Raw genomic sequence first — 26,202 nt, 5'->3', positions numbered from 1 at the left:
ATATAGAAACTGGTACCCTGAGTGGTAATGAGATTTTTCACAATCTATGCAAATTTTGAATCTGTCCATTTTTCTTACAATACAGGATGATGAAAACAATAACTCGCCTTCACAAAGCTATGGTGTTTCTTGAATATTTCACAAGTAATTCTTGGGTTTGGAATACTGACAATGTCAATATGTTGATGAATCAACTAAACCCTGAAGATAAAAAGGCAAGTATTTTCTGTTTTATATTAGGAAATATGTAGCACACTCATTGGAGAACCATTAGCAACCTGAGAAATAATTGGATATTTTCCACAATCAGTATGCAACAAGAAAGACATTTGACCTGTTTATAGTGTCTCATTAAAGTTTCAGTCGTAATTGTTGGTAAAATAAAATTGCTTTATCTTAGAATTTATGATGTATTTGAGAGTGGTAGAGGTGCTTTTAAAGTATAATTGAAATGTTGATTCTTTTTTCCCTTTAGTCAAATTCAAAAAAACTTGGACTTCTTTATTCATTTTTCCTCCACTTTGTTTTCTTTGAATTTTGAGAAGAAAAACCTCTCCGAAATTGTTTTACTCATATGTTCATGTCTTATCATTCCATATTTTTCCCTGTTAGTTTGAAGCGTAAGCTCTGTACATGTATTCTTTTTGAGATTACCTGAAGTATTTCAACATGCATACCTAACAAAGTCTAAATTAAGCAATTTCTATAGCTTCTTCTTTAATGATATTTAGGACCTTAAAGTGTTTGAGCTGTAATTACCACCCCACTAATATACATGTTTATACATTACTTTAGTTCTCTATTTAAATCTTATAAGTAGATATGAGTTTGTTTAGTTTTATTTAGATATAAACAATACTTACCAGTGTCTTTGCTATTAGATCTTATTGTTAGGGTCATTTTCTTTCAGCTTGAAATCTCCCCAGAATATGAGGAGTAGGGGGTCTGTTAGTGAACTCTCAGTGTTTGATTGTCTGACATGTCTTTATTTTAATCTTGTTTCTGTAACAGGATTTTGGCACATTAAAGATAACTTTTTTTTATATTCCTTTAATATTTGGCTTTGTTATTGCTGTTGGAAAAATCCATCTTATTTGCTGTTGCATTGTGGGTGACCTCTTATTGTTGTCTCTTTTTGAGAGTTTTTCTTTGCTATTCTGCAGTTTCACTATAAATATGTCTGGGTATAATTTTTTAAAAATATATTCTGTTTCACGGTGGGCTTCCTGGATCTGAAGTTTGATGTCTGTTAGCAGTTCAGGAAATACTTAACCATTGTTTCTTCACATACGGCCTCTTCACCATTCTCTTGTCTTCTTGAGAAATTTTAATGTATTTTAGATCATTCTCTCCTCCAGGTCTTTCTTTTTTTTCCCCAAAGACTTTATTCATGAAAGAGAGAGGGGCAGACACATAGGCAGAGGGAGAAGCAGGCTCCCTGTGGGTAGCCCGATGAGGGACTTGATCCCAGGACCCCAGGATCATGACCCGAGCCGAAGGCAGACCCTTAACCACTACCCTTCTCCTCCATATCTTTTAACTTTTATTTCATATTTTGTATCTCTCTTTCTGGCCTAAGAACTAATAATTAATCAAAGTTCTACGGCAGTCTTTCAGCTATGTCTAAACTTCGTTTAAATTTTGGGTTTCAGATATTTTCATTTTTAGAAGTTAGGTGTATTTTTCAAATCTTATAGACATTTCTTAAATCTTTAGAATATTTTTTCTTGATACATAGTAGGCATAATTGTTTTAAATTCTGTTTTTGATAATCCAGATTTCTAAAGGCTGTGCAACATAGCCTCTGACCATCTGTCCTTTAAGCTAGGTCTCACTCATGGCACCTTGTTTCTTATTTCTTACTGTTTGACTGTAAATTCAAATTCCTTAAAGATTTCTGTGGGAATTTTTTTGAAGCCTGTGTTGAAATTGCAGTTTTCCAATATGGATTTGCCCTTGCTTCTTCTGCTAGTAGCCTGGTGACTGTTAGCATTAACTAGCCAGGTGACATTAACAGGCCAGGACCACTTTGAAATATCTGATGAAGTTTTTAGCTTACAGTTTCTCAAAAGAGGTTTTTTTTTTTTTTTTTTTCCATCTTCCCAGTCTCATCTTCCTTTCTCCACTTCTTTCCTTAAAAATATTAATGTTTTGTTTAATATGTCCAAAATAATATGATAAAATTTAAACAAAAATTTAAAAATTACTTAAAATTTAAAGAACCGTTTAAAGGATATACTTTCAATTTTTTTTATACTGACCCTTTGAAACCCAGTGTACATTTTATACTCCCCAGCACATCTCAGTTCAGACTGGTCCCTTTCAACTTCCCAGTGATTCATGTGGCTTATGGCTACCCTATTAAATAGTGGAGGTTTAGTTCATTCTACTGGTTCTACATGACAAAGGCATCAAGTATACAATTTTTCTGCCCACTTATGTGTGTGGTGGGTTTACTTTTTTCCCACTCTTGCTCTGAGGATACAGCTTTTGGCATTTTTACCTTTTTGCAGAAGTATTCTGTAAGACTCCTTAATTTATGGGGCCATTGGTTTTATAGCCAGTCTTCTTCCTTGCCTGCAGCCTTCAAAGCAGAAGGTCTAAGGGACAAGCGTCCTGCAGGTAATCTCAGGTTAAAAGATTTGTGGCTTCTGCTGATTCCTTACTTTCTTCCTTCCCATCTTCCCTCCACCCATCCCAGTGCACAACACATGCTGCCCAGTGGATTATTAGTGATCACCCTCACTTTCTAAGAAATAGAACTTTCTCCTATTCACTATTTCACTTTCTATGGTGAAGAAATAGAACATAATCATCCCCAGAAGATCCCTTCATGCCCCATCCCAATCACTACGTACCAAAGTAACAACTATCTTGAATTCTAACACTTACTGGTAACTAGAGCCATTTATGACTTTATATAAATGGTATCATACAGTGTTTTTTTTCTTTTTCTGTTGATAGATATTTGAGTTATTTCCAGTTTTCGACTATTGGGAATAATTTGTATACATTTGTATAGGATCTATATCTACAATAGAATGGTAGCTGAGTCAAACGGTATTTGACTCAAAGGGTATTTGTATGTTCAGTGTAGTTGATAATGCTAAACAGTTTTCCAAAGTAGTTGCACCAATTTATGGCAGTGTATTAGAGTTCCTCTTAATCTACATCCTCCCAAGAGTTGGCCTTTTCATTTTAATTTTTGATTTTAGCCACTTTGGTGAGCGTATAGTGTTATCTCAATGTAATGTTAATATACATTTCATATTACATAAAAGTTTGTGTAGAAATGGCAAAAATTGTCAATAATCCTACTGAAAATGCACTGAAGATGAACAGTTTACAGAAGAATAAATGCAAGTGATTCTTAACCATTTGAAAAGATACTCATCCTCACTCATCCAAATGGAAGTGCAAATTGAAACTACACTGAGATATTTACTACTTAACAGTTTGCAAAAATACAAACCTTGCCAATATACCCTTCTGGTAAAGCCCTGGCCAGTGGGAGTTCTCATAGATTGTTGGTAAGAAGGTATATCTTTCTCTGACCTTGTATTTTCAACTTTTCTGTATCCTTACCTTTCAGATATTTCTCTTCTAAGCAGCGTATAGTGGTTTTTTTTTTTTTTTTTTCCAGTCAGACAGTTTTGGACTGTTATTTGGAAGACCTAATCCATAATGTAATTTCTGATGATATTTTATTTAAATATAACTTTTGGTGCTTTCTATTTGTCTTACTTGTTTTAACTTCTTTTTTTTTTTTTGTTCTCTTTGAGTTATGTTTTACAATTTTATATTTTCCCATCTGTATCAGTTACACAGAAATATATTCTTTTTCAGTTGTATTAGTAGGTTACTCTAGAGATTACAGCATCCTTCCTTACTTTATCAAAGACTAGTATAATACTGATACTTCTGCCTTTTGTTTTGGATAACACAAGGACCAATACATATTTTAATTCTGCATGTGTGTTTATATGTCTCACAATCATTATTCTTATTACAATCTGTGCTGTAAGTATTCACATAGATTTACCAGCATCGATTGTCCTCTCATTGCTCTTCATTTCATCTTCCACCTCCAGACTTCAATCTGGAATCATGTTCATTCTACTTCAAGAATACCCTTTAGTGTACTTCATCTAGTGTGAGTCATCTGCTAATGTCTCATTGTTTCAGTTTTTATTCTTCTGGTAACATCTTTATTTGTCAAAGATATTTTCACTGGTATGGAATTGTATGTTAACAGTTTTCTTCAAGCACTGGAAGACATTGGCTTCATTGCTTCTTTTGAGTTTAATACTTGTCCCTTTGGAGGTAATCTATAACACCTTTTCCTGCTGTCTTTAAAATTTTCATCTTTGATTTTCAACAGTTTTACTTTGATGTGCTCAGATACATATATATATGTGGTGTATGTGTGTTTTGAATCTGTGGCTTATGTGTCATCATTTTGGGGTAATTTCCAGCTGTTGTTTTCTCAGATAGTGCTTCTCTTCTACTCTTTTCCACTTTTCTTGTGGGAATCCAATTATACATATGTAATGACTTCTCATAAAATCTCCTATCTGAAGTCAAGTCTCCATTTTAGTGCAGTGTTACTTTAATGTCTTATTTATGGTAGTTTTTTTGGTCTACAACTTGGTATTTTCAAATAAGTGATAGTAGGGCAGCCCGGGTGGCTCAGTGGTTTAGCGCAGCCTTCAGCCCAGGGCCTAATCCTGGGGACCTGGGATCCAGTCCCACGTCAGGCTCCCTGCATGGAGCCTGCTTCTCCCTCTGCCTGTGTTTCTGCCTCTCTCTCTCTGTCTCATGAATAAATAAATAAAATCTTTAAAAAAAAAATTAGGTGATAGTAAACTGAATGATCTGTTTATTACTCTAAAAAAATTATCTGATTGTGTATGGAGAAGCACTGAGCAGTGCATACCCCTCTTTATTTTGTCACGAAGTAACATTTTTGTAGAGCTTTCTTTTCTAGATTTGTCCATCCTTGTCATCAAATGGCCTCCTTAGTTACCTAACCTTCTAAGCCAACTTTCATAACATATTCTTTCTCTTGATGTCATCACTGTTCTATAGGAAAAGTATTCTGTATGTTATGCACGGTGTTTAAAAAGTAATACTGTAGGTAGAAATAAACTGGAAATAAATGTATTAGTACATGTATAAAGTGGTGAGGGGTACATAGATTATTTGGACAATGGAATTTTATCTTTTTTTTAATGGTACAAGTTTCTTTCTCCTTATACTTCTTATACTTCTTTTTAAATGCTGACATGAGTTTTCAGATTATCTTCTGAAATGTTTCTGTGTTTAGTGGAAAGTATAAAATAGAGATAAGAATTTCTTTGTGAATGGCAGTAAGATTTTAAAAGTTAATATCATAAACATTTTGTAATCTTGCCATATGGAACTAGCCTTTAAGAAAGTGTGAATTTTGGGGGCTCCTGGGTGGCTCAATCAGTTAAGCTTCTGACTATTGATTTCACCTCAGGTCATGGTCTCCTGGGTCCTGAGATCAAGATCTGTGTTGGGCTCCGTGTTCAGCAGGGAGTCCACTTGGGTTTTCTTTCTTGCCCCTTCCCCTCCTCTCTTTCTCTCTCTCTCTCTCAAATAAATAAATCTTGAAAAAATTTTAGATAGGGTGAATTTTTAACTAGTTGTGAAAAAATTATTCAAGGAGGTAACCAGTAGGTTTTTTGTTTCTTTCTTTCTTTTTATAGACCTTTAATATTGATGTACGGCAGTTACATTGGGCAGAATATATAGAGAACTACTGCATGGGAACTAAGAAATATGTATTGAATGAAGAAATGTCTGGCCTTCCTGCAGCTAGAAAACATCTGAACAAGTAAGTTGCTTACATCGGCTTGATTTCATCTTGTCTTCCTTATGAAACATTACACAATTTTTTTGGTAAGCTGGTATATTGAATGAAAGATATTACTAACATAATATATTGCATTTAGGAAAAGTGCTTACCTTTAGACTGAAACTATGATAGTATTAACTTAGCCTAAGATTGTTGAAATGTTATTTTATCAATTTATATTGTTCCTTAGCACTAATTTCAGGTGGAATTTAGTTTTGAAAATCACTGTTATCTTTTCTTCTATGCTGAAGAAATAAATATATTAGGGGAAAATAAAAGTGTATTTTAAACTAAAGGTAATTTATTTGAAGGAGTTTTTGTTTTGTTGTTGTCCCAGTCAAATGCATCTTTGGAAGAGGAAAAGATAAAATAATACATCATTCAGCATAGAATTTTTTCATTGTTTTTAAAACCAGCGTTATAATCATTCCCTTAGAAAAGTCATATATACTGATTTTTTTTAAAAAGCTCAGAAAATACAGGAAAAATCATTGTTATCCCATAATTCAGAGATGCAATTAATTTCAGTAGTAACCTCTTCGATTTGATGTTTTTATAATAACAATTTTTATAACAATTCTCAAGACCTATGATTCTTCATGTGTCCCTAACTTGTATGAGGCTTTGCAGGGCAGCTAGTTGTGTAGTTGAGGAAAGTGAAGCTTATGGAAGTTGTGTTTGCCTAAGCCATATGTATTCAGTAGCAAAGGAAACTAGAATACTTATCTTTAACTCCTAATTCAAGACTTTTTTGTTTTTTTATATTGTTTGTATGTTATAGTCCTATCTTGGACTGCCTATTGAAGTTCATGGAATTTATGTAACATTGTTACATATCTGAACATTTGTATTCTTTTCTAAAACCATTAAAATTATAAAAAACGTTTTGAAACATGAACATGATAACATTAATATTACTCTTTGAGAATGGGAGAGTCCTCCTAAATAGACTAGTGCCATGTTTCATTCATGGGTGAGGATTTGTCCTCATTTGACCTTTGATCATGTGACAGTATAACTAAAGAAGTTCACATGTCTGACCACTTGGCAGTACCCACAGATGTTAAAAAAATGTTTATTTTTGTCTAGAAAATGATGTATATCATGAACAAACCTTTTTAGCTTAGATAGGAAGTTCCAGAAGTACAAGGGGCATGACTGTTTACCTACAATATATTTAGACTGGTCACACAGGAAGATGCTCAGTAATCCTTGTTGAATGAATAAATTTGCATCCCAAATATACTGTCATAGAAAAGCTTTGTGTTATTCATTGTTAATAAAGGTAATGTGGCATTTGATGGACTGCATGGTCATGTTTGCTTGACTTTTGCTCACTTTCTAACTTCTTAAGGGTTTCCAGTTCGTTTTCAAATAAATTTCAAATTAATACTGGATTTGAAAACAGCACTGATTATCTGCCATCCGATAATATTTTATTCTAGAAACATTGTCTGATATGTCTCTTGATTTGCTTTCCAGGTTGAGGAACATACGGTATGGTTTTAATACTATCCTTGTGATCCTGATTTGGCGCATTTTTATTGCAAGATCGCAAATGGCAAGAAACATCTGGTACTTTGTGGTTAGTCTGTGTTACAAGTTTCTGTCATACTTTCGAGCATCCAGCACTATGAGATACTGAAGACAAGAATTTAGCATTAGAACATCTATGCATATGGTGGTCTAAATGCACAAAATGTAAAATGTACTTAAGTCATCTCACCTTTTGTCAAGACATTAAACCATCTTACATCTTAGATCAGAGTGTGGAGTAAAGTATGGTACATTTTATGTAACATTTTAATGTTTATGCTTATAAAAATCTATTGAACACACTGTGGTTATGCCAGCTCAAATCTACGATAGCCACCAAAACCAAGATTTAACATTTTGATCCCTGGGGACAAGGGGTAGGGTGAGGGTAGGAGTGGGGAAATAGGAACACTGACCAGTATAACTGTGCAATTCTGGAACATATTAATTAAAATATGCCTTAACATATAGTGAATTTCTAACTCTAATATATAGTGCAGTGGAAAGCATTTATTTGGACAGGAATACTTAGCTAAGTTGGTAGATATTTAATTCTTCAGTGTTTGATATTTTTCATCAGTTGAAGTGGGTTTTAGTTTTGTTAAAACTATAGCCAAACTATTTTCACATCATTCTGTACGTTATTGAGAGGTCTCCAACATGAATGAAAGACATGTTCTCATTTTCCTTTCTCTGATTAGCAGTCTGATGCACATTATTTTGAATAAACAGTTACTTCCATAATCAGAAGGCCATATATTATTCTAATGGTCTTACTGGATCTACATGGGTTTGAGAATCCATATCAACATATGCTCTGTATTTTTTGAAGGAAAATGAGAATGATATCAATAAGGCTGTTAGTATCAAAAACAATAGGCATACACTTTTCTTGTCCACATTATGACCAAATAAAAATCAGTCCTGTGAAATTTTATGTTTTAAAGTTGGAGAATTTCTTGAGACTTTGGCAAAGGGGGTGCAGGTGGGGAGGGATTCACCATATTTGTGCGCTCTCCCCTTTATACATTTTATTAATAGGACTTCTAAAAGACTTATACCGTCTTTCCAGTGAAAATGAAAGTGCTTTATTATGGAAGAATGTATTTGCAGGTAGTCATAACATTAAGAAAATGTTCTCACATGTGTGTAAACACATACTAAACTTTTGACCTTGAGAGCTGAATTCCTTCAAGAAAAATAAAATAGTGCATAAAATAACGTGTATAAAATTAAATAAAGACTTTATTTACATACCACATAAGGTCGCAAACTATTGAATGAGTTTCAAGATATCATTTATTTTTTTCTGCATGTAGTTTTAGCTTTAGAAAGAAATGCATTATAGAAACAAGTAATAGCAAGAAAATTAATGTATATTTTAATGATACATTATTATTCCCTTTAAATCTTAATAGTAGTTAACTGTCCTTACTGCTTAACATACATTTGGTTTAACATTGATCAGCATAACATGTTCTAATTTAGCTGATCAAGTTGTACTATATTTAAATCATCAACAGTTATCTTGAATGTGTCTAATGAGGTCAGTTCACAATACAAAAAGTTACATAAACTTTACATCTTAATTTTCTGTCAATTTAAATGCAATGTGTAAGAAGCTTATTTTGTTATTGTGAAAAAACTAAATGTAAATGAAACCACCTTCTTCCATGCAGGTGCGTAATCTTGAAAAGGAAAAATGCTTCCATGTTGAAGCCAGATTTTCTGTAGTAAAACTTTTAAACGTTATTTTAAAAGAAATATGTATATAAATAAATATATATTCTTTGAAATGATACTAAGTCTCTGGTCTAGGACCATACCTTGTGTAAGGTGTGAGAGACCATGACAGTGTCTGAAAATGGAATAAATGATGATGCCTTTAATTTAAAGTGGCCCACTAATTAACTCTAGATGCTCTATACATTGAGTACTCCATCTCCAAATACATTTCCATAATGTGTTGAAAACATGCTAACATTTGTATGTTTATTCTTCTGCCGAATATACTTAGAATCAGATGAATTGTTTTTGTATTTTACAGAAGAATCAGGTACAACTTTGACAGGCATGTGAAGTACAGAGGGGGGTATGTTTTCTGACTGTGTCATTGTAATCCAATGTAAAGAAATGCTAGCTGGAATGGGTGCTGAGGCCACTGCATTAATGTTGTGTGTGTGTTTAGCATTCTGTTGTCAGAAGAAGCTAATGAATAAATTAGTATGTCATTTTAGAACTTAGTTCTAAAATTAGTATGAAGAGCATATAGGTTATTAATCTCCACCAACTAGACTAAGCTTAACTCAAAGACTTTGGAAATCATTTTTGTTTGTATCATTTGCTAGACATGGTTTTTAGTTCTGTTTGATTATATTTTCTACACAAACTCGGTTTCTAACATGATAGCCTAATAAATTATATTTAATACTTTGTTCAATTCATTTGATAAAGCTATATTGTAAAACATTTGGTTTTTTTCCCCGCTCTTCACTCTTGATTCTGTGCATTTGTCAATTGTGACATGATTTGTGGCTATATTGAAATTTGACTTGGCAACATTAACATGTTTTAAAACTCAACAAAGAAGCACGGCAATACGTTCTTTGACTTAAGAATGGTATAAACATGGTATAAAAATGGTAATAAAGCTTGGAAGCAGGGAGGAAAAAAAATCTAATTTTCTCCCCTTTTTTTGTGTGTGTCTGTAGGAACTGGTTCAGGGTTTTTTGCTTTTTGTTTTAAATGTAAATTGATAATCTTTTATAAGAAGTAAATAGAAGCATTATTGGGTGCCTTTGTTTGTAAACCAAAAAGTAATAAATGAATCCCTATATTTCCAGTATAGTATTTATTGTATTTTTACAGTAATTATCCTGAAAAGTTTACTGAAAATTACCCATAAGGTAATGTGGTTAGAATTACAAGAAGCAGGCCTCATGTATACTACTTACCTTTTTTTAGATGCACTTATTACCTCTTGTATCCTAATGTTATTTAATTGAGTTTCTTACAAGCATTTTAGGGGAAGCATAGAATGAATACCTTTCATTAAAGTATTATTTTTACATATTATCTGGAATGAGATAGTTTTTTCCAAAAATAATACCAGGAGACTGCCAGGGTCCCATTTAGGCTCCAGCTACTCTCCTCCACGTTGAATATCCTTTTAATTTATAGGTACATTTGTAGTAATTTATCTGTTGAGTAAGGATGGGGAATCCCTCATTAGTAATAGAGATTAACTATAAGAAAGAAGGCATTGGGCTGGGTTCAGGTGAGTGTAAATGGCCTTCCACAAATGCTTTCCAGGCTGCCTCCAAGCCCTCACTTGAAACCATTAACACTGATTTGCTCTACTTTGAGAAAAACTCTCTAACCTTTTGCATGAGAAACTAGAGACAGGAAGGTATGCTGCATAGTTTGATATAGGAATGAGTTAATTAAACTTATAGTCTTTGTGATAAAAGAAATACAAACTATTTTCTTATTGAATTAATGTTTTTATCTTAAAGCATTTTCTAGTCATAGAATGAATTTATCTTTTTTTCCTATGGTGGTATGCTCTTCTATTTGTTACTCTTAAGATTCCTAAGCTAATCATCTTTGTCATTTGAGCATAGTTGTGCATAATTGTTAAATAATTCCTTTGATTTTTTTTTATTAAAGAAAAATTTGAGTAACATTAAGTTTGACGTGCTCCTTTTGCAAGTTGATGGCTCTAAAATACATTTATATAGAAAAACATAAGATGATGAGTTTGAATTTAATATCTTTACTGTGGGCCTGAACTCAGAGGAATAAGGCTATAAATGTCTTTCTTATCTTTCTTTCTTTCTTTCTTTCTTTTTTTTTTTTTTTTTTTGATCACAGACCACAGACACTACCTATGATTTTATACAAGAAGAGAGGCAATGGAGATTTTTCTGAATTCATTAAAATATACAAATATTCATAGTTACTCTCTTTGAAATATTTGCCTTACGATTTTCTGCTAGATGTTTAACTTCTCCATGCTGCAGCTTCATGGGGTTGAATTAGGTGCCCTCCAAAGATGGTTTGGAGGCAGAATTATGTTATTTTCTGCTAGTTGTACAGAAAACCTAACACATTCTTGCTCTCCGTCTCTTGTGCATATATCTGTAGAGAACCTCCCTTGAGATTTTGTGGCCAAGGAATAACTAGAAAGTGTTGGACTGAACCATATAAAAATGCTAATATTTGATTGTCTTAGACCTAATAAGATCTAAGACTTTCATATGACTCATTCTAATATTAGAGCTGCTTTTTGGTTTTATTTTAACAAACATCTGAACCTAAACATACAGATAAATGTGGTTATATTTACAATAGTCATCCTGGGAGATTGTATATTTCATCAGTACCTAATTTTTGGACATTTAACACCTAATTTTCTGCTTTGTGTTGTATCTTTCACAGGTTCTTGTCATTTCTCCCAACTTGGTTCTTGGTTTCTTGAAAGGAAAACCAGCCTTGCGCCTTTCATGTTGTAGAAATAATACTAGTGAACATTTGTTGAGCACTTGTTATGTGTCAGGCAGTACCCTAAACATTTTACATATATTAACTCTAAACATTTATGTTTATTAATACTTTGAGGAGGGTACCTCTATCACCCTTGTTTTATAGGTATGGTAACTAAAGCATACGAAAGGAACAATTTACCCACGTTATGCTGGTAGTGTCAGAGCCAAGGTTTGAACTCAGGTGGGTCTAGCTCCAAAGCCCCACTGCTCAGTGCCCACCACAAGACACTGTTTTTCACTGTAGGAACACAAACGTTTCTGGACTCTTCAGAGAAGTTGTCTGACATGCTGTTGTTGTAAATGTCTTTATTGGCTTCCTCAGTTTGAAACCCAGCATTCATCAAAATATTCAGAACTTATCATGGGTTTGGTGCTGTGATTTATATTGCAATTATCTGTTAACCTATTTGTATCACCCACCATACTATAAGCTTCTCAGTGGTACACACCTGGACTATAACACACTACCTACACTTTAGGATTTTGTGACTTAACATAGGTAAGTAAACATAATTTTAATATAACGTATAAAGAAAGAAATGGATGAAATGTTAAAAGCACTGCTTAGTGTTTCAGGAAAGAACTCATATAAACGTGAAATTATGATTGATTGGCTTTTTGTCCCTATTCTCTCATGTTTTCTAAGTTTTCTGCAATGAGCCTGAGTTTTGTTTGTTTTTTTTAAACCAACCAGTTTTTGTTTTAAATTAACTTTACAGATGAGGGCACATGGAATCTGGAAAAATAACAAAAATGTAAAAAAATATATGTCTTTTTCTGCAGTAAGAGTCAAGATCCATTCCTTCTGGATTTTTAACTCCAGATCTTGGATGGAATTCTGTCTCAAAATTAAGGAATGACAACTTAGTAGGCAGCCATAGCCCTTGAAACTGTCCAGGTCTTTTTTTCATTTTTAGCGCTTGGTAGGTAGGTTTATTTTCTTGTGCTTCTTAGTTTCCTGCTTGGTCTTTCTCTGATGGCCTTGCCGTCCACGAATATGTCCTCTGAGCAGCCACGTCATCCTATTCCTAAATGTTCATATTATGTATCGGTCAGTTGTGAGTTTACACAGTCAGCTCCCACTGAGGCCATTCAGCTCTTGGTAGACAGAGAAGGTATTTCTGTTCTTAAAGCTGAGTTCTAGCTTTGGGAACCTCTCTTAACTACCATAACTTGGTACAGACAGTTTTAAAGTATTGCTGATTTTAAAATATCTTATTTGAGGAAATCTGAAGTGATCAGGGTTCTGTTGGGTTAAGCTACATGAAAACATGACCTGCCCTCATTAGATTGAAAATACCACTTCACTTTGTTTTCTGCATTTGATTGTGAGCTCTCCCAGAGAGCAGGGCCTATTTTCTATGTTACCTGGCATTGAGAAATCACTCAGTAAACTTTTCAACTTCTTGATAATGTGAAGTCATACTACTGTTCAGCTTCCTGCTCATGTACAAGATTTTGCAAGGTGGCTGCTGAAAGGATGTGAAAATTGTTTCCAGCAATAACTTTATTTATATAAAGCATAGAGATGCTAACAAAACAGTGCAAATGCCCCAAGTTAGAAACTCCACAACTGACAAATTTTACCGTCTTTTATTCAGTTAGACTTTTTATTCAGTACTGTAAAATCGTGCTTAAATACTATCTTCTAAATTCTTAGCAGGTCATAATCAAAGTAATAACGCTGAGGACTATATTATCTCCAGAGTCTTTCTTTACCAAGATACTTATTCGAAGAAACTGGGCAGCCCGGGTGGCTCAGCAGTTTAGTGCCACCTTCGGCCTAGAGTGTGATCTTGGAGACCTGAGATCGAGTCCTGCATCGGGCTCCCTGCATGGGGCCTGCTTCTCCCTCTGCCTGTGTCTCTGCCTCTCTCTCTCTGTGTGTCTCATAAATAAATAAATGAAAAATCTTTAAAAAAAAAAAAAAAAAGAAACCTAGTTGTCTAGATTGAAGGGCAAGTTGATTCCTGGTACATGATGATTCCTGATGGTGTGTGCTTTCGATTAAAAAAACTCTGGGTAAGCTTTACAAACACTTTGATCAGTGGTGCTAAAGCCATTGGGAGGGTGGGCCGAGTGTACCATCAGCACTGCAGAAATGGCTTAATGGAACATTTTGACCTGCCTATATCATCTGCCTTCTTCCCCACTACGCAAGCATTTTATAGTCTTGGGCCAATTTTTGAATTGTTTTACTCTGACATAAGAGGTATGCTCAGTACACTGTAAGAACTGCCCATCCTGCCCTGATGTCTTCAGCCCTCAGCTCCCTCACTGTATAATTTCAATTTTGTCCTAACTCATGATGTTAAGAACACCCTCTTACCTCTCCTGTATTGTCAGATGCGCTTTACCTGCAAGCACACTCCATACTCTGTTAGCTTAACAAACCATCAAATTCTAGGTCATTACAGAGCAAATGAACTATTTCTTGAAATGTCATTACTCAGGTCCTAGATAGGATTTAGCATGATTTTATGCAGAGATCCTCCTTGGCACTAGGGCAGACATATTAGCATCATCTCAAAAAGGCACACACAAAACATCCCCTTGGAGGAAAATAAGAGAAAAGCAGATAACAGAAACATGCAAAATTGTGATTCTTTTGCATCTTTCAGCAGATTCCACTCCCATTTCTCTACAAATACTCTGTTTTGTAAATGAGTACTCCCATGTCAGCATCTCTGACATACTATTCCATGGTAATTGCAGAGCACAAGTACACAGTCACTTCTGAAATGCAGAAAATACTGGTAAAACTTTTTCGTAAAGACAGAGAAGCAAAATATATTTTTCTATATATAGAAAAACATTAATTTTGCTGCGAGACTAGGTATAATGACTGCCACCTCCCAGCAGTATGGCCATGAATGAGTCATTTAGCCTCTCAGCCCCACCTTCCACATCTGTAAAATACCTGCCTGGGAGTGTAACAGTATAATTAATATAAAGTGTATGATACATAAGAAGTGTTCATTAACTACTTCCTCAAAATCACCATAAACGTCAAAGGAATAAAATGAATAATTATAGAGTGAATTCTACTAATGCAACTCAACTTACATCCTGATTCTACACTGATTTTCCCATTTCTAATATTTCTGTCACATTTGTTTTAACATACAGATACTGAATATTTTTTTAATAAAAATATAAGAAATCAGTTCCTTTTCCCCTGCAATATTAATATCACTTTCATTGAGCACCCCCTCCACTATGGGTTTTCTGCCACCAATAACTTGCTCACTGGGTTGGAAGGAGGATCCTTCAAAGCTTCCTCATCCAAGGACATAATTCCCACCTAGTCATTTCACCGAGGGCAGAATTCTTTAAAGATGACCAGTTCCCAAATGATCCATTCCCACAGAATTTTCGTTAATACGCCTTGAGACAACTCACCCTCTTTCTCTACCCCAGTGATCTGTAGTCTGCCGGTTGTCAAGTGGTTTGTCTTCCTCCTGGGTGAGAGATTTAGAGCATGTGACCTGGGCCTAAATTGTGTTCCAGGAACATTTTGGGGCTTCCCCTCCTCCTCGTATTTAAGAGAGAAGATCTGAAATACAAAACTGTCTTTTCTAATTCTATAGCATGGTTTCTAGAGTATTTCATATTCAATTAACTCTGTGGTCCTCACACTGAAAAATGAAAAGACACAGGAAGACTGGTGGCCTGTAATTAGAAAAAAACTTTAACTGTCGTCAAACAAACCCTGGAAATCATCCCATCCTCACATATATGCACGTATCATCTTCCTATTTGAGCCTTCTTCCTCAGAATCAAAAATAATTCGGAAGAGTCTCACAACTAGAAATTGCAGGGTACGTCTGTTCAGAAATTGTTAAATCACAGGTTCTTAGCTCTAGATTTGAGGCTTTGCTTCACCAGGCATTCCATACAGCTTTCTCACCCTTTTCATTTTCGAAAGAGAATGTGCAATGTTTCCACATTTAGTCGTCAGGAATTTTGTTTTGGTCTTTTGGGGGTGGGGGATTTGGCTTAATTTTTTTTCTATTGCAATGTAAGCCAGTACATACACTAAATAAACTTCGTTACCTTTTACCTTTTTACCCCCTTGGCTAGAGCTTTCCATTCTATTTATTATTCTATTTATAGTTATTCTATTCAGGTTGAGTTTCTAATTCTGATTCAAGTTCTCACTTTGGAGTCTCCCCACCCCTGCCTTTGCCCCCAAGGCAAAGTTCCTATGTGAGGTGTTTTTACTCCCGCAGACCCACTCTCCTGTGTTCTGCAGCTGCTCTTTGCAACTGATTTCATGCCTCCAGTCTGATTCCTTTCCAAAGCACGCTCTTACAGCAGCTGAATGAACTTCCTAAATCACAAATCTGTTTATCTTCACCCCTCTACCTAAAACCTTAAATGACTTCCCTTCTGTACACTGCCTCCAGGATTAAGTCCATACGTCATAACACAATTCCGACAGCTTATTATGATCCAGACAACTTCATGTCTCTCACATTCTTCCTATTCTTCATGCTTAAACCACTTGCCATTCTGTCAAAATTCTAATCTTTCTCTTGGCTTGATCCTGATATATCCATCTACCTCCAAAGTTTTGTCTGTTCTTCCCACCTTTCACATTTCAGTTTTAGGCATCAAGTCTGGAGCAGGAATGCTTTCAACTGCAAATATCCAAAAGCCCAGATTGCAGCTAATTTTTCTAGTTTTTTTTTTTTCTAACATTGATTTATTGTCACCATAATCATTGCTGGTATTATAATAGTAAGATCAGTCTTACATTGTCCTTAAGTGATCCAGTAGTTCTGATGAAACTTCATTCCATATTCTCATTCCACTGGCCCAAAACAGGGATCACAAAACAGGTTTTATCTTAGCTTATACTGCCAATCAGTTAATAACTGATACCTGTGTTGAAAAAATTTTGAGACTCGAAACACTCAGTAGAAGAGAATGCCCTGCATGATCATTTGGTGATGTCTGTCATGGGTGCAGAAAGGAAGCATGGCATGTGTGCAGTGAAATCTGCTGTCTTTGGCCAAACTTCTGCATCTTTAAGTGGCTTGGTGTTAGCTTGTCAGGATGGAAAAGCACAATTCTAGAATAGGAAAAGCATTAAGACTATTTTTCCACTTTAATTTGCACAAACTTAAGTGCAATTATTCCACTTTATTTTTTTTATTCCACTTTAAATGATAAAATACCTCACTTTTCTAGGATTAAACCCAAGTTAGTTGTCTATTATCTTTTGTTTGTATACACTACTGAATTCAGCTTGCTAGTATTTCTACTTATCAGTCTACTTTGATTTATTGTTTCACCACTTAACAGGTTAGAAACTTAACAACAGTATTTCCATTTACCTCCCTCCCATTCTTCCTGCCATTGTCAAACTTTTTTTCTTTTTTTTTAACTTTTCCAAATGTTACAGACTGCAGTACATTGTTAATATTTTTTGCTTCAAATAGTCAACTGTGTTTCTTGTAAGTGATCTTAAGGAAACAAAATGTATTTAACATTTCTGGAAAAAAAAACATTTCTGGAGTTCTTTCTTCCTTCACGTGTATCCATATTTTGAATTTACCATTTCCCTTTGGCCTGAAAACATGAACATTTCTGGTAATGTAGATCTGCTGGTGGTGAATTCTTCAGCTTTTATTTATCTGGAAGTGTCTTTAGTTCATCTTTGTTTTAAAGGATGTTTTCTCTGGAAAAAGAATTCTAGGTTGACAATTTTTTTTCTTTAGCACTTTAAATATATAATTTTAAATATATCATCTTTTGATCTCCATTGCTTTTCATAAAGTCAGTGATTATTCTTATGTTGTTCCCCTTTCGGTAACATGCATTTTTTTTTCCTGTGCCAGTCTTACTGTCTTTTCCTCTAAGACTCCACATATACATATATCCGACTGCTTGATATTATCTCATAGGCCACTGAGGCTGTATTTAATTTTTCAGTCCTTTTTTGATCTGTATTTCAGTTTGGAGAGTTTCTGCTATCCCGTTTGCAAGTATACTGATTTTTTTTTTTTTTTTGTAATTTCCAGTTTGCTATTAAACCCATCTAGTAAAATTTCAACTCAGATATTACAACTTTTAGTTTTAGAATTTCCATTTTAGTTCCTTTTTTTATAGTTTTCATTTCTCTACTACGAGTTCTTACATCCATCTTTTCCCTTATATCTTCCATATATTTATAATAGCTCTTTTAAAGTCCTTGGCTGTTAATTCCAATGTCTATGTCCTCTCAGAATTTGATGGCTTTTTTGCAGGGGGCGGGGTTGGAGATAGCATTGTGTTGTTGCTGCTATTCATGGTTGTAGGTCACATTTTCCTGCCCCTTCTCATGTCTAATAATTTTTATTGCTTGCTGAACCATGTGGATATGACATTATTGAGAGTCTGGATTTTATTTTCTTCCTATAAAGAACATTGGTTTTTGTTCTTTTAGGCACTTAATATATTGGTAGATCAACTTAATCCATTTGGGCTTGCTGTAACCCTTGTTCTGAGGCTAGAGCAGACCTACTCCTATGCACGGCCCTCTGAGCACTTCACTCAGTGCCTGGATGTCACTTTATTCTGGTTAGAACACAACCAGATACACAATACTGCAGATTGTGCCACCTTCAGAATCTCCATTTAGCTTACACAGACCCTGATGGATAACTCTTTTCTGACAGACTTGTGGTGTCTTGCTCTGTGCATCTACAGATTAGTACTTAGCCAAAAACCCAAGAGTCCATATGCAAATTCAGCAGGAGCTACTGCCCTGAGGAGCTTTCTCCTTTCTGGTATCCTGAATTTCAGTTTTCAGGCACCTCAGCAGCTCCAGACTGTGATCTTTGCTTCTTTCATCTAGCAAAACTACCCTCAATCCTAGAATCTCCCTAAGGCTCTGGAAGTCCCTCCTGAGAGACAGCCAGGTGATCTTGGTACTGTTTCTGGCTGTGTGACTAGGGAGGTGCCTGATAATAAGAAATCTACAGCTCTCTTTGTCCCAGTAGACACAGCTGGGGCACCCAGCTCCCTGTCCCTGACATAGCCCTTGCTAAGTCCATCTGCAGCCTCGTGCCTTCCAAACTAGAGAGCTCCACCAGAGGTCAGTGTCGGTGGAAAGGGTGGGACTGGAGGGGCCTTAGTTCCTCCATCATCTCTACTAACTCCGTAGCCATTACTTGGTGTTTTTTGATAAGGATTAATTTTTCAATGCATGAAAAACTTGAATATAACAATGTTTAAAAATACTGCTATCTATATCTGTAAATTAAAAAAATTAATGTGGCTACTTGGGTTCTTGGGAGCAGACTCTGGGTCCAGGGTTTCAGGATCAGGCTGTTTACCTAGGGATCAAGACCTGTGAAAAGGAGGTAGTGGCAGCGGGATTGGCAGAGGGGGAAATTAAAGTCTGTTGGAAGCCTGATATGGCTTCTACCCTCTAGTAGGGAGCTTGGGAGTCACTACTGCCTCTTAAATGTCTTGGATCAAGCCAACATGACCGAGCCTTGACACACCACCCCCTTACTCAGTCATGTGATATGTGCTGCCTCAGTTAGGGTGGAACTTTGGGTGTGCCAACTCTTGAGCCAGGGCAGACCCTGCAGGAACTGGCCTCAGAAGTTGTCTCCTGACTACACTGCGTTTGAGCAGCACCTCCTCCCTTGAAGGGGAATGTGGTGGTACATCTCCCACGTCTACCACACACACACACACTAAAAGGTGCTTGCTGTAGAAATGCAAATATCTTCACTGATCTTCCTAACCTGATTGTCATTCCTAAGCTCTATTTAGAAATTCTGGAGCCAGCTAGACTCATCTTTTGAAATACCAGGAAATAGTGAGGACTAGACTATCATGGGGCCTCACTGGGGTAAAGTTGGAGTAGGGGCCACTTGGCAGTTTCCTATATATATTGATCCATACAGCCAGCCATCTGACCATCTCTCCATGTGTCTAACCACAAATATTCCCTGTGCCAGGCTCTTGGTCAGGTGTTGGGAAGGAACCTGTAGCTACAACTCCTCCTCTGTCCTCAAGGAACTCAGAGACAGTGGGGATGATATCACAGGGAACACAGCAGCCTTCACTGTGACCCAGACAGATGATTGGACCTACAACAAGAGAGCCTCAGCTTCTGGGCCCAGAAACCAGTGTCAAGCAAGTGGGAGGCATTGAGAGGTCAACCCATGGGAAGAAGCACCAGCATAAGCCACGGGCAGAGCTGAGCTGAGAATAGCTTCCAAAGGAAGAGTCAGGGCTGGGCCTGGGATGCATGGGGTAGGCACAGGACATGGGCTGTAGGGGAGACCTAAAGGCATGTGGGTGTAGGATGCAGCTGAGCTTTGAGGGACCAGTGAATCCAGGAATGAAGGAGTAACAGGCTGAGCAGATTTAGGAGTAGAGTAGGGTGAGACATCAGTGATGTCTATGACCAGCAGGAGGGGCACAGATTCAAGTGCAGAGAGAAGGTCCACTTCCTTTGGGGTGAGAGGGTACTGTTGCTCCATATTCTTTCTCAGATGTGCTTACTTGGTGATTCCTTACTCTCTCCCTTGTGTTCTGTTGCCTTCCCCACCCCCCCAACCCCCCCACCCCCCTACCCAGGGCTGACCTAGGAGGCTGGGTTAAGGGGTTGACTGAGGAGCCTGCCCATTAGCATCTTCAAAGAGAGAAAGTCAGTGAATGGAAAGGAAGAAAGGAAGATCAGCCCTGAAGGCAACAGAGGGGAGGCAGACTCAGAACAATGACTGGCCCTCTCAATGCAGGAAGATGCCCCAGATCCATCTTAGGCTGCAGCCATTTCTTATTTCCCCTTACTCCTCCTCCTCCGTCTGTACCTCTGCTCAACTCTGGTCTTCATCACCTCTTACCCAATGGCTTTAACACTCCCATCCCCTAGTAGATCCACTTCCTCCTCTCTGGCACTTCTCACATTCATTCTAGGTAACCAGAACAATCTTTCTAAAGCACACAACTGATCATTTCACTCCTCTGCTAGACATTTTGATGTCTTCCCACTGCCTTAAAGGAAAGTATGATATCTTCAATGTAGTCTTAAAACCCATCCTTATTCTGGCTCCTGTTGGCTCCTCTGGCTTCTCTCTTTCCCTGCCTTGCATTTTATATTCTGGCAACAGACGCTGAAGCCTCTGCTGCTTTGCTCATGCTGTTCCTTCTGTCTGGAATGTCATCCTTAACTTTAACTTTCCCTACTCATTGTTTAGGCTCCATCCAGGTGTTCTTTCTCAAAGACTCACTTGTCTGAACTATCTTCTCTATAACTTTCAGCATAACTGCTTTGTAGTTACTTATGCAAAAAGAATGTTCTAGTTGAGCCTAGAATGGGGGTCAGAATTGGTGGACTGGGCACCTTCTTGATTCTCTTCACATGAGCTGATAAGCATGAGGGTGGTTTGTGGGAAAGGACTGAGTGTGGGATTGGAAAACGGAGAAAGGTGGGAGATAGGAACACATTGGGGCTGTTCATGGGAGGTGTTTATTTTCTGCCAAGTCCCTTGAAATGTGTTGGTGAATCTTGGTGGAGAGGTGAGCCTCACACTCTGGCCTCAGACAATGCAAATTCAGGGTCCCCTGGTGAAAAAATCCAATGCAAATGTGAGGAGAGTCCATTCTCTCCTCCTTGGCATGGAACCTAGTATCACTCTGGCACCCAGAGGTTTGGGGGCATCCTTGGCACCCAGTCCTACCATGCACAGGTTGTGACTTGCACATGGGCACCCAGACAAAGGGTTGGGAGTGGTGCTTAAGTCCACCAAAGCAAGGAAGAGCTGCTTCTACTTTTACTTTATTTATTTATTCATGAGAGACACAGAGAAAGGCAGAGACATAAGCAGGCTCCCTATGGGGAGCCTGATGTGGGATTCGATCCCAGGACTCTGGAATCACGACCTGAACCCAAGGCAGATGCTCAACCACTGAACCACCTAGGCATCCTGAGCTTCCTTTACTTTGCATAGAAGGTTTTATGGTCTTGTGGTAACCATATTGGAATAGCTATGGCTTTTCCAGAAAGGGCACTGTCATTTATTGGTATGTGGAAGCCCCTTTTTGCAGCTGTAAGGGTAGAGGACATTGACAAGGAAGAACCTGGGCAAGGTAGGGTGAAGGTTAGGTGTTGGTTAAACTGATGAGTTGGTTCATGATTATATGTCAGACACTCTTTGGGAACTTCAAGAAATATTTGAGGGGCACCTCAGTGGCTCAGTCAGTTAAGCGTCTGCCTTCAGCTCAGGTCATGATCCCAGGATCCTGGGATTGAGCCCCCCATTAGACTCCCTGCTTCACCCTCTCCCCCTGCTCATTCCCTCTCTCTCTCTTTCAAATAAATAAAAATCTTAAAAAAATAAAGAATAAAAAAGAAGTACTTGAGGGATACTTTGCAGGGAATTAGAGTCTCTGAATTATTTGAATTATGGGTCCCCATTTGTACTCACAAGCTACTGAGACCTAGAGGCATTGAGTTAATATTTTCAGTTTCCCCACACTGGACCCCAAAATCTGAGGATTGGACTATTGTTCCTTTCTTTGCTCCCTGCCCAAGCTCTGCTCCCCCTTCCGGCTTCCATTCCATAGCTCTCCTGGGCCCTGTTCGGAATTGAGTGAGGGCCAAGAGAGCCGTTTGGGTTTAGAAACCTCACACCATCCCTGCAGCCCTCTGCAGACCATACCCTGCCAGGTTGCAGTGTCTTCATTGCCTGCGAATTGCCGGGCCTTGGGTCCCTTTTCCTCCTTTTCATTTTCTCATGACAGAGGAACAGGGGTATGTTGGGGAAAGAACCAAGGGCTTTAGAGTCAGACGGATCTAGGTTCAAGGCCTGGCTCTGTCACTTGAGCACCTTAGGCAACTCATTTACCTGAGCATGTTTTCTCACCTATAAAATGAGTCACTGTGAAGATGAAATGTAATCAGGTATATAATGTACCCAGGACAATGCCTGACTCAAAGTTAGCTCTCTTAATAAGCGCTAGCTCTTAACAACCATTAACAGGCAGGCCTGGCAGCGCGAGCCCTTTGGCCTGCTCCTGGGATGAAGATTCTGACAACCCAGTGGTACCACCTTGACTCAACCTAAATATACACGAGCAACATGGAATGCAGGTTTTCTTTCACTGAGCTGGTTGGTATACCAGGTCTGGGAAGTGAATTCAATTTGACAAATGGTTTTAAGTGCCTGTTTGTGTCCACACGTAGTCTGGCATTTCAAAGGGAGGATGGCCTCATTCTGGATCTGGGACAGATCCACTGGGAATCTCCTGGGTGGAGGCCTCAGGAGCACAGCAGGGCACGGTGTGAGCACACCCACCACAGCTTCTCCCTCTAGAGCCCTGCAGGGATGCCTGCCTGCTTGAGTTTAGAATGGGGAGACACATCCCTGTGGACAAGAGGGTATTCAGCGGCTCTATGTTACCTGCAAGAGGGCCTAAACCCATAGTGTAGCCATGAGGCCCTTCTCAGCTTAGCCCTACTTTACCTTTCCACCTACTTCTCTCACTCAACTTTTCCCAACCCCAACGACCGATTATCAGTTTCTAAATGGAGCCCCTACTGCGATTTCAGGCAGCACGACCATCCTGCACATTTGTGGATATTTGATCTCACTGGCCTCCACTCACTGCAGGCCTATAGCATGCACCCCCTACCACCCATTTCCAAATGCCTTTCCCCTTTCTCATGTGCACCAGGCATTCTTTGTTATCTGCCTGGAATGTCCCTCTTCGCCCCCACCTCTCCACCGAGTCCTTCAGGAACACCAGCTCAGATGTCTCCTCTCTTGAAGCTCCTCCTAATTCCCCGAGGCCCAGTCTCAGCTGTGGTCTCTCCCTGTTACCCGGCAGAGATCACCACCCTTGGATGGCTGTTTTGCAGTCGATTTCCTTCCTTATGCTGCAGCTCCCAAAGGGCCAGACCACATCTTAGAAGCTTTTGTGTACTTCTCACGGTTTCTATCATCAAGCCTGAGGTGCAAAAGGTGCTTCATGGCAGGGGTCCTCAGAGAAAATCTATTTCTTCCTCCTCAGGGCAGGGCAGGCAGGATGGAGCTTGGCTTCCCCTGTCACCTGGCGGTGGATCCAATGGAAAGAGTGACTGGGCCAGCGGCCAGAGCCCTGGGCTCCTGAGGCCCACTTACGGCAGCACTCCTGGCATGAGCCCGGGCCTACAGCAGCCATCGTGATGATTATCACTGTGACAACCACTGTTTATGTAGCTATTTACAGTTTAAGGAGCTTTCAGTTTACATGTACTCTTTCACCCCAACCACTCGGCAACCTTGTGAAGTCGGCAGAGCAGGAATTCTTAGTCTCATTTTTCAGATGAGTAAAGGGAGGTGAATGATATCAATAACAACAGTAGCTGCTACTAGAAAAATAACATCTCTTTTTCTCTCACCTCCTGTCTTTTCCCTAGCTTCAGGATTGAGTGTTTCCGAGGTGCCAGGCAGCGGCCTGAGGGATTTACCAACATCATGGAACAGACTCCAGAATGGGCCTTTCCTGTCCCAGAGTGTGGTCAAGGCCCCAAAGCCATGTGCCTATGCATTTCAAAGCAGCACTGTTCCATAGAAATATGATGGGAGTCACATACTAATTTAAATTTCCCGGTAACCTTATTTATTATTTATTTATTTATTTATTTATTTATTTATTTATTTATTTAAGATTGTATTTATTTATTCATGAGAGACACAGAGAGAGAGACAGAGACATAGGCAGAGGGAGAAGCAGGCTCCCTGCAGGGAGCCTAATGCAGGATTTGATCCCAGGACCCTGGGATCACATCCTGAGCCAAATGCAGATGCTCAACCACTGAGCTGCCCAGGTAGCCACATTAAAAAAAAAAAAAAAAGGAAAGAGGTGAAATCAATTTTAATGAGATTTTTAATTCACCTAATATATCAAAAATATTGGGATGCCTGGGTGGCTGAGTGGTTGAGTGTCTGCCTTTGGCTCAGGTCATGATCCCGGGGTCCTGAGATGGAGTCTTGCATTAAGCTCCCTGTAGGGAGCCTGCTTCTCCCTCTGCCTGTGTCTCTGCCTCTCTCTCTCTGTGTCTTTCATGAATAAATAAATAAAATCTTTTAAAAATATATTATTCCAATGTCTAATCAACATAAAAATATTAATGAGATATTTGATATTCCTTTATTCATACTGAGTCTTTGAAAGCTGGTGTGTTGGTTGTATTTCCAGTTTGGACCAGTCATACTCCAAGTACTCAGTACCTGTATGTGGCCTCAGAGCCTCATGCCCTGCTTTCTGACAAGGCTTTCACGTATTCCAGTAACAATCATTCATCCCATGAATATTTACTGAGCAGTCAATAATAGTAGTTGCTATTATCACTATGCTAGCCTTTACTATTTGGATTAACAATTATTCTAATAAATAACTGGTGATAGCACTATCAGCTATGATTAACTATGAAGTTAATGTTGAAGGCTCTATAGCACAGGTAATCAGAGATCTCTGTATATGCAAAATAAATCCAGCTCAAAGCAGCAAAAATGAAAAAAAAGTAGTGGAGTGGAACATGTAAGTTAGAAATTTCGAAGTTATTAACCTCACAAACTGTTTCATCCAGAGACTCAGACAATAATTTTTCATCTTTTAGATTTTTTCCTCTTTTTTTTTTTTTTTTTTTTGCGTGAGAATCACCAACTCTTTTACTAGAAATAGCTACTTTTGCCAAGCTAGGGAAGATGGCTGTCCAGTGATCCAAACTTGTGTCTTTCCAGCAGTGTAACCTAAGGCAGGAGAGCATTGTTCTCACTAGTTTGGGCAGTAATGTTCCTAGTAAGAACAGGAACATCTGGTCTGACTGACTCAGCTGCCCACTCTTTAGAGTTGGGGATTAGGTCAAGATAAGGTGTGGCAATTGACTACATCCAAAACACAAGGATTGAAGGCAGGTTCCTTTGAGAATGTTGGCAGAAAGGAGATGAAGAAGCATGCCAAGAAGATGAAACCACAGTTACCACGGTCCACCCTGGAGCATATGTGCAAAGTGCTATGGAGCACAGAAGAGGGTGTGAGCAGTTCTTCTTCCTTAAGGAATTCCTAACAACCTTTGTCAAATACCTCACTCAAGTCCAGATATGTTATGTATATTTAATTTTCCTAATAATCTTAGCTGGTTATCTCTTATTTGCCCCTCCAGATCTGCTCTCCAGACTTTTCCTCCTCCACCCTGCCCTCTAGCAGCTTTGTGCCCCAGGAGGCTGACTTATCTGGACTATA

The 26,202-nt window shown here is 38.1% G+C and overlaps 1 protein-coding gene across 6 annotated transcripts in view; it reads left to right on the top strand.

Moving 5' to 3' along the window:
- FAR1 (fatty acyl-CoA reductase 1) overlaps positions 1 to 11,106 on the top strand; it is a 68,426-nt gene extending 57,320 nt beyond the window's left edge. For all 6 annotated transcript variants that reach the window (XM_072794018.1, XM_072794016.1, XM_072794019.1 and 3 more), the window contains 3 exons: positions 86 to 215; positions 5,733 to 5,860; positions 7,364 to 11,106. In XM_072794018.1, the coding sequence (XP_072650119.1) occupies positions 86 to 215; positions 5,733 to 5,860; positions 7,364 to 7,526 (421 nt within the window). In that variant the 3' untranslated portion in view covers positions 7,527 to 11,106. The remainder of the gene's footprint in view (positions 1 to 85; positions 216 to 5,732; positions 5,861 to 7,363) is intronic.
- The last annotated feature ends 15,096 nt before the right edge of the window (positions 11,107 to 26,202 follow it).

Source organism: Canis lupus, chromosome 23 (genome assembly GCF_048164855.1).
Source record: "Canis lupus baileyi chromosome 23, mCanLup2.hap1, whole genome shotgun sequence".
Classification (NCBI taxonomy): domain Eukaryota; kingdom Metazoa; phylum Chordata; class Mammalia; order Carnivora; family Canidae; genus Canis; species Canis lupus.
Note: the sequence above shows the minus strand (reverse complement) of the source record. Positions and strands in the feature narration are given on the sequence as shown.